Source organism: Topomyia yanbarensis, chromosome 1 (assembly GCF_030247195.1).
Source record: "Topomyia yanbarensis strain Yona2022 chromosome 1, ASM3024719v1, whole genome shotgun sequence".
In the NCBI taxonomy this organism is placed as follows: Eukaryota; Metazoa; Arthropoda; class Insecta; order Diptera; family Culicidae; genus Topomyia; species Topomyia yanbarensis.
In genome coordinates, this window is record NC_080670.1 from 74,996,205 (window position 1) to 75,006,041 (window position 9,837).

Here is a 9,837-nt window from a genome sequence, read left to right on the forward strand (position 1 = left end):
TGTTAAGAAACAGACAAAAATGTTAAATCATGAAAAATCAAAAATAAAATTTTGAGGTTTTGTCCGGCTAGGCAACACTGTGCGCTGAATTGTCAAACAAACGTCTAATGGATTGCCTAATTATTGGTACTGATAAATTTCTAGCATCAACTATAGAATTACACCCAGGTTTTTTACGCGGTTTTTTACGAGGTTTTTTTACGCGGATTTTCCAATTAACGCGTTTTTTTACGCGGATTTTCCAATTAACGCGGATTTTTTTACGCGGATTTTCTAATTACGGCGGTTTTTGCAAAAATAGTCTCTTTGAATGCAAAAGACTTGGATTTTGTTCTGAAAAAAATTCTAAGTCCTTTTAAATGCAAAGAACTTAGAAGAATTTTGGCAGTTTTTGCAAAAAATATTCGAAGTCCTTTTGAATGCAAAAGATTTTCGAAGAGATGGAAGAGATGGGTCTGGAAGATTCCTTATGGCCCGAACTTGATTTTTGACGCCATTTTGAAATCATAGATGGTGACTTCCGGTTTAGCGAAATTCGCTATAACCCATTCAATATGGGTGTTTTCGGAATGGACTTGAAGAGTAGGTGCCAGAAATTGATTTTTGACGCCATTTTCAAATCAAAGATGGCGACTTCCGGTTTAGCGAAATTCGCTATAACCCAATCAATATGGGTATTTTCGGAATGGTCTTGAAGAGTAGGTACTAGAAATTGATTTTTGACGCCATTTTGAAATAAAAAATGGCGACTTCCGGTTTAGCGAAATTCGCTAGAACCCAATCAATATGGGTATTTTCGGAATGGTCTTGACGAGTAGTAGACAAAGATCGATGTTTGACGCCATTTTGAATTCCAAGATGGCGACTTCCGGGTTAGCCACATTCACTATAACCCAGTCAATATGAGTGTTTTTGGAATGATCTTAACGATTAGGTTCCAAAAATTGAGTTTTGACGCCATTTTGGAATCCAAGATGGCGATTTCCGATTTCGTAGTTGTAGTACAAATAGTTTTAATTAAACAGTTGAATTTGCTTAAATTTAAGCAATATGTTTAATTTGAATAAACTCAAACCCCCAACTCACACCACATACGTCTCTTTCTTCTTTCTCTTCTATTCTCACCGCACTTTCCTGGATGAACACATTTGCATTTTGCTGGTTTATGATTAGATCTTATATTTGAGGGTGATTTAGATGATTGCCCAAATTTTTCATGCGAGAATTTCGGTAAACCGGAAGTCGCCATATAGAATTTTAAAATGACGGCAAACATCGACATTTGTCTGCTACTCGTCAAAACCATTCCGAAAATACTAATGTTGATTGAGTTGTAGAGAATCTCGCGAAACCGGAAGCCGCCATTTGGGATTTGAAAATGGCGCCACAAATCAATTTTCATGGAAAACCTTGCGGGGAAGGTGCAGATTTATTTATTTCTGGCACCTAATCGTCAAGACCATTTCGAAAATACCCATATTGTTTGGGTTATAGCGAATTTCGCTAAACCGGAAGTCTCCGATTTCAAAATTACATCAAAATGAATTTATGGCACCTACTCTTCAACTTCAAGACCATTCCGAAAATACCCATATTGATTGGGTTATAGCGAATTTCGCTAAAACCGGAAGTCGCCATCTTTGATTTCAAAATTATGTCAAAAATCAAATTCTGGCACCTACTCTTCAAGACCATTCCAAAAATACCCATATTGATTGGGTTATAGCAAATTTCGCTTAAACCGGAAGTCGCCATCTTGGATTGAAAAATATCGTCAAAAATCAATTTCTGGCACCTACTCTTCAAGACCATTCCAAAAATATTCATATTGATTAAGTTATAGCGAATTTCTCTAAACCGGAAGTCGCCATCTTTGATTTCAAAATGGCGTCAAAAATCAATTTCTGGCATCTACTCTTCAAGACCATTCCGAAAATACCCATATTGATTGAGTTATATCGAATTTCGCTAAACCGGAAGTCGCCATCTTTGATTTTAAAATTACGTCAAAAATCAATTTCTGGTACCTACTCTTCAAGACCATTCCAAAAATACCCATATTGATTGGGTTATAGCGAATTTCGCTAAAACCGGAAGTCGCCATCTTGGATCGCAAAATGGCATCAAAAATCAATTTCTGGCACCTACTCTTCAAGACCATTCCAAAAATATCCATGATGATTGAGTTATAGCAAATTTCTCTAAACCGGAAGTCGCCATCTTTCAAAATGGCGTCTAAGATTAATTTCTGGCACCTACTCTTCAAGACCATTCCAAAAATATCCATGATGATTGAGTTATAGCGAATTTCTCTAAACCGGAAGTCGCCATCTTTCAAAATGGCGTCTAAGATTAATTTCTGGCACCTACTCTTCAAGACCATTCCAAAAATATCCATATTGATTGAGTCATAGCGAATTTCGCTAAACCGGAAGTCGCCATCTTTGATTTCAAAATGGTGTCAAAAATTAATTGCTGGCACCTACTCTTCAAGACCATTCCAAAAATACCCATATTGATTGGGTTATAGCGAATTTCGCTAAAACCGGAAGTCGCCATCTTTGATTTTAAAATGGCGTCAAATATCAATTTCTGGAACCTACTCTTCAAGACCATTCCGAAAATACCCATATTGTTGGGGTGCGGGCACATAAGGAATCTTCCAGACCCGAACTTTCCATCTTTCCGAAAATCTAAGTCTTTTGCATTCAAAAGGACTTCGAATATGTTTTGCAAAAACCGTGTTAATTGCGAGATCCGCGCAAAAAAAAAACTTCCAAAAATATTCCAAATCTTTTGCTGAGAGTTTTTTTTTGTGCGGATCTTCGAATTAACGCGATTTTTTCGCGGATTTTCCAATTAACGCGGATTTTCCAATTAACGCGGTTTTTTTACGCGGTACGTACTGCCGTTCTACGCCCAATTGTCCCATGTTGCAAAACTGGCAACTGAGAAAAACGCGATTGAAGATGAAAATTGTATTAGCCATCTGGAGGGATACGGTGTAACAAATAAAGCTTTATTGTCCAAAATTACGTTCATGGCAATCGTTTTCATTATAATCAGTCCAGTTTTTTATTATAGAGATTCAATTAACGTTAGTTTTTAAGAAAAATGTTAAGTGGGACTGTTATGCCGAGAAATCGAGCGGAAACCGGAAAGTTCTACGCATATCAGTCCCATAACGATCTATGTAAATGATGCTCATAACTCATTTTTTTACAAAAGTGTATGTCGTGAGTTTTTCTGTTACTCGGGAGATTTGTTGCTTTATCAAAATTGGACATAGGGTAAAGAACCTATTTTTACACTATTTAGAAGGGTACCTCACAAGATCATTAATTACTCTGCCTACACTCGATGGAGTGCATTAATTTGGCATTCACAACCTTGCTTCGTTCTTAAGAACCAATCTAATAACACAAATGGTCTAAAAACGATGAAATGCTAGTGTTTGATCGCAACTAAAGTTCCAATCGAGTGCTCCAATTGTCGCCCTACCATTTGATCCAGTTTGTTGAACAAAGATAGCAAACGCTGCACTAACCAATGGCTTCAAATGGGTAGCGTGATAATAGAAACATTGCGAAAATAGGCTCATTATCCTAGATGCGTTCGCCATGTTATGCAAGCGACGATAGTAATGAAGAGCTTTACAGGATTGTTCTCACTGCTGTGATTAATATTGCCACTGCCATTTTTAATGATCCTGTATTTTTCCATCAATTTTTTTCAGTGCCCGACATCTAGCGTAATGTACTTCTTAACTAAACGCTACGTAATTATTTTTTTTATTGCGCACTTTTTTGGGATTTTTGTTAGTGGGACAATTATGCGTAGAATATCAACAATGGGACAAACAGACTTGGTATTTTTTCACGAAGTCTTCAAACAAACTTTATGATTTGGATGTGTTTTCTGAAAATATACATCAAAAAGGACTGTTTGGTTAAAAAAAGTGAAAATGACCAAAAAGCAACATGGGACAATTATGCGTAGAACGGCAGTGCAGCAATGAAAAGATCAAGTTTCAACTTCGATACCCAAACTCTCGATCACCTTGGTGTCAAGAGACGGCGTAACGCAATGTTTGATCCTGCGATTAACCGCTATTGCGATTCCTCCGCCGAATCCAACAATTCGATCAAATCGATGAATAACAAAATTAGAGTTACTCTTCAATTTAATATTTGGTTTTAAAAAAGTTTCGGTCACAACGGCTATATGCACATTATGTATCCTCAAGAAGTTGAAAAATTCATCTTCGCACGTTTTTAATGAACGAGCATTCCAATTTAGTAAATTTAAATGATTATTTCAAGTCATTGTTAAACTTTAATTGCATTACAATTTTGTTAGCAAATTCCCACCCCGCTTGAAAAGCTTCAAACATGGAGGTAGAATTTAACATAGCAATCATCAGGTAACATAGAGTCCTGCAGGTATTTTAATTTTTCTTCCGTTACGCTACCTAGATCCATTGGACTAAAGGAAGCGTTGGGTGCAATCGAGTTTGTGGGCGTGGTAACGGTAGCCGTTATTTTAGCCTTGTTACCTGCCACTGAAGCATAATGGTGTAAAATGGTGTGACGGAGGTAGAAGTTATCAATCTATTTTGAATCGGATTAACACGTTTGGACGTGTTTTCTTGAAGTGTACCTGAAGAAGTAGGTACATTTTTTATTTGTTGGTTTTGTTGTCTAGAACGAGAATTTATAATTTTTTCTCGAACAGGACAACCCCAGAAATTCGATTTATGATTTTCGCTACAATTAGCGCATTTGAAACTTTTTGTGGTATTTTTCGCCGGACAAGTATCTTTCGTGTGCGATTTATCACCACAGATCATACATTTGGAATCCAAATGACAATTTTTAGTGCCGTGCCCAAAGCCTTGGCATCTACGACACTGGGTCAGATTTTGAATTCTTCCCCCATGTCGTCTATAACGTTCCCATTTTACTCGCACGTGGAACATAAAACGTACTTTTTCAAATACTTTCAAATTATTAACCTCATTACGGTTAAAATGAATTAAATAAAGCTCCTGGATAATTCCAGAGCGTACTGGCGTGTTCTCGCCGCTAGCCTTTCTCTTCATAAGAATAACTTGTGAAGGAGAAAAGCCAAGTAAATTTTTCAATTCGTTGGATATTTCATCCAAACTTTGACCTTGAGGTAGCCCTTTCAAGACAGCCTTGAATGGTCTATCTGTCTTGAAATCATATGAATAAAATTTATATTACTTCTCCGTAAGATACTGGAGTAGTCGTTTGTGGCCAATCAATTCTTCCGCTGTAACTCGACATTCTCCTCTTCGGCCAACCTGAAAAGAGACTTTCGCGTCCGGAAGGAACGTCGAAGGCTCAGTTCGAAAGGCCTTGAAGTCGGAGATCATCACTGTTATCGGCGGAGGTGATTGCGTTTTCTTCTCATTGGCATTATGCGCAATGCGAGGAAATTTAGGAATTTCATCAGCTTCACATTCGGATAAAACATCGAATGAGTTGCTCCAGTCAATTGAATTTTCGGGTGGAGAAGATACCCTTTTCCGTTTAGCTTTAATTTTTGGCACACGGCCTTTCTGGGAGGACCCAGGCATGTTGGAAGAATTAAATATTTCTTTAGGATGAATTGTTCTTGAAAAATGTTTTAGTCTTGAAAAAGACTGATTAAGTAGAAAAAGTAGTTAGTCTTGAGAAAGACTGATTGTCGAAAAAATATAGGTAGTCTTGAGAAAGACTGATCCAACGAAAATATAGGTAGCCTTGAGAAAGACTGTTGCTGTTGAAAAACTCTAGGTAAACCAGGAGCTATCAAGATTTGTGACCGGTTCGAACGAAGGTTCAAGCCGGTATGTGAATACCGAATATTTAATGTTTAATTATTCGGCGTACCGTATATTCGGCTTAAATCAAAATCGGCTGGTATTCGGCCCGAATATTCGGTCGACCGAATATTCGGTGCATCTCTAGTATTTTGTATATATATTTTCTTTTATTTTGTTTCTTTTAAATATTTCATGAATATTAGACCATTCCCAAGTAACAATTGAAGTTTTATAGCATGCTACAAGTGCAATCTAAGTTTTTTTCAGTGGCTGTAAAACTACCATAAAACCTCAATTGTTACTAGGATTACTTATCATATTCGGCCGAAAGTCGGTTTTTATTATTCGGTGTACCGTATATTCGGCTTAATTCAAAATCGGCTGGTATTCGGCCCGAATATTCAGTCGACCGAATATTCGGTGCATCTCTAATGCCAAATGATTCTCAGTGTGATCAATTCTCAAAATTATGCCAAGTTCCCGTTATGCCAAATAACCTTTATGCCAAATGTCCGTTATAGCAAACGACCTTCAGTGTAATCAATTCTCAAAATTATGCCAAATGACCGTTATGCCAAAGGTCCGTTATGCCAAATGACCTTCAGTGTGATCAATTCTCCAAATTATGCCAAATGACCATTATGCCAAATAACCGTTATGCCAAATGTCCGTTATGTTAAACGACCTTATGCCAAATGACTTTATGCCAATTGACCCAGACCCGCAGTATGTGGTATATACGGCCTCTAATAAAAGCAAATATCGGACTAACATTCCTCCCCTTTCTTGCCGCGCTCTACGTTCGGGCCTGGCCGGCGCCAGTATTGATCAATAAATACTGTGGGATTACTAAAGTTGCACTTTGAAAAATGTTTCGCTAATCCCAAGCATAATTATCTACTGATTCCCTTTGCAACTTCAGCTAGTCCAGATCGATAACGGTGTAGCAGCCAGGGTATATCCTATATACCAAACATCTTACAATAATGACTTACCCGTAGTTAGAAACATTTTTGCCTGATCGATCGAAGTATAATTAAACTTATGGTACATAAGGAAGGTAACAGTAAACTCCAATCCTGAATAGATGAACAGATAAATGAAATAAATCCATCCGAGGCTTCGTAAAGAGTTGATATCGCGCTTAGATATATTTTTCACGGCTGAGAATTTAAACAGTGCCGAAATACTTATATGATCGACGACATGAGAAAGCGTGTTTATGATCTTTTTGGATCGTTTCTCCTTTGGCAGAGATTCCTTTAGGCAAAGTGCGATAAATAAAATATCAAGCATTGCTAGACCCATGGCGAATATAGCCGGTAACCAGAACCATTGCGTATGAGTTTTATCGGCGAACCGAGAAAACAAAGCCCCAATCATTGGGCCCACGATAAAGCCAAGGGAGAATGCGATCCCTACTAATGCCATTGCTTTGCCACGATTTTGCTGATTAGACACATCGGTTATCACAGCCATACATATTGAGATGTTTCCTTTGCTCAAACCTCCAGCAAAACGCGCCAAAACGAAAAGTAAGAAACTGTGTGAATATGCCCACAGACCATACGATGCCGCGATTCCAACCTGAGAATAGACCAGAATAGTGAAACCTAATAATACCATTAGCTTCAATAAACTTACTGCACAAACAATCATCACAGGTTTCCGTCCATAAATATCTGACAAACCTCCAGCGATAGGACTTACAATGAATTGTAGCAAACTGAACATGGACCCAAGAGCTCCGCCAAACAGTACTGAATTGAAACGCTTCGGTGCACCTACCCACTCCTGAAAGTTACTAATACTATCGGAAAGATATTCATAGTAGCCACCGACGTCGTTCTGCTTGTAATGCTCCAACATGGATGGTAGCAACGGAAGAATCATGGTAAACGCTAGTAAATCCATTAACAATGACACAAATATCAAATATGCCGTTGGGTGTGTCCTCGTGATTTCATTAATTGTCTTGGATGACATAGCGACCTTTTCTGATTGAGGTGCACTGGTGAGATTGGTATTCACGCTAGATCCGGACAATCCGGAGCGCTTTTTAATTGAGTTCATTGTAGTGTAGGTCATTGCAAAAAACCTATCGTCTCCTGAAAATAAATGTAAAAAGTGATATTTGAATACATACATTCCTGGTCTGTTGTTACTTAATAATCTTTTTTACATATTCAATTTAAATTTAGTTTTATTTAGCACATCAAAGCTTTCCATATAAATACCCCGGTCAAAAATTTAGGCCGAATAATACGATTTTTTTAAACCTTTCAACGGCTCTGAAGAGACGAAGTCGAAACACAAACACATTGATTAATTATTGTTAGGTTTTGTACCCTTCATGCATAAAAACGGTTTTAGAAGAATTTTCTTCTCAGGGAACAATATAACATTGTACTATACTTTTGCATGCTAGCTGAAAAAATTATGAAAGCCGCGTGCTCATCATCGGAAACGTAAGCAAACCTACGATCCACTCGTCTGCCGGGTATATATACTCAAACATAGGGGCTAACCCTAGTTCATGTACAAACTAAGCGGCAGTCGGACAGCATACGAATGAAGAGATGTGGCGTAGCCACATTAGGCAGTAGCAACCGTTTATTTTTTGTTAATAAATACTATACTATTGTTACTAAATAAAATATTAATGCCTAATCTGACTACGTCACAACGCTTTTTTCTCGTGTTATCCAACTTCGCTACCACTCAGTCGAACTTAAAGCAAAAATATGTCTATGTGTGAGTATACTGCATAAACGAATGGATCACAGGTTTGCTTACGTTTCCGTTGACGAGTACGCGGCCACCTCGTCCGGATGATCCAAAGTGGCTTTGCGCCTCTTCGGATGGTTGGACTCGGTTAGGCGGCCAAGTCGCATCACACCACCTTCGCCCAAAACCTCCCTTTTGCCAGCACAATATCGCTGCTAGTTTGTATAATTTATTTGTTCAAGAATAAACAATTGAAATTTTATCTTTGCGCCCCCTTTTTATGACCTTAAAGACACAAATGTATTTGTATTTATTCAATAACAACTTTACGATAACCTGTCGACATATGCCTTAACTCAGGTCAAGGAAGCAACATTTTAGATTGTACATGTAGATTATTGCTTAGGTACTGAGTTTAAAAATAAATAAGATGAATAACTAAATTTTTAACAAAAGTAGAGGTTTAAGCTAATGTTAGTTCAAGTGAGTATGTAGACTCTAAACTGAGCTTTTCAGTGCGGTTTTAAATGATAGAACCTTAGCATAGTAATTTGTAATTTTATTGAGCACGATAACCTGTTAGTACAGACTTTGAATCAGGTCAAGGAAGTATATTCACGAAATTAAAACATTTTTTTCACTTCCAGGGAAAACAGTACCTAACAAATTACCATTGTCCTTATATGTTACTTAGTACTTACGTGGATTAACACAATTTTTGAAGCAGTAATGCTTCGATTCAACCACAGCGGGTTCAACCGAACTAAATCTTATAACTACAATATAATATTATTTTACTTTCACTTTTTCCTTGTTACTATTCTTATAAGACTCAAACAGATTGTTGCCAGTTGGCACCAGCGATACCAGATGTGAAGACATGTCTTCATTTCGAAGACATTTGAAAGGTTGCGAAGCAGCCCTCTGTCAAGGACGACGTCTCTGTACAGCCAGCATCACTGCCATGGAAGGCAAAACATTGATTTTGAACCGAATGATTAGAAGCTGTATTTAGTTACAAAATGTCGATTTTCTGAATGATATGATATTAAATCATCCCACAAGATGCAAAACGTCGTGTGGAATGCTTGAATATCGAGCATAGTGCCGAACATAATTCTTTGTTTGGGGCTTTATAGCTATAACGCCCCATATATGTCGGTCGCTGTCAAACTCCATATGATGGTATAGGGTTGCCAGCCGGCTGTTGCGAAGACCAAAGAGAATAGGGAAAGAGACGAATAGTGTGAAGCCAAAAATACCTTATTGAGCAGACCAAT

At 37.7% G+C, this 9,837-nt stretch overlaps 1 protein-coding gene across 1 annotated transcript in view; it reads right to left on the reverse strand.

Moving 5' to 3' along the window:
• The window catches only part of LOC131677953 (major facilitator superfamily domain-containing protein 10), a 54,437-nt gene extending 44,908 nt beyond the window's left edge, over window positions 1-9,529 (reverse strand). The window contains exons 1-3 of the mRNA XM_058958056.1: window positions 9,259-9,529; window positions 7,475-7,938; window positions 6,826-7,417 (exon numbers count right to left, since the gene is read on the reverse strand). Of these exons, the coding sequence (XP_058814039.1) occupies window positions 6,826-7,417; window positions 7,475-7,918 (1,036 nt within the window). The 5' untranslated portion in view covers window positions 7,919-7,938; window positions 9,259-9,529. The remainder of the gene's footprint in view (window positions 1-6,825; window positions 7,418-7,474; window positions 7,939-9,258) is intronic.
• Between the last annotated feature and the right edge of the window lie 308 nt (window positions 9,530-9,837).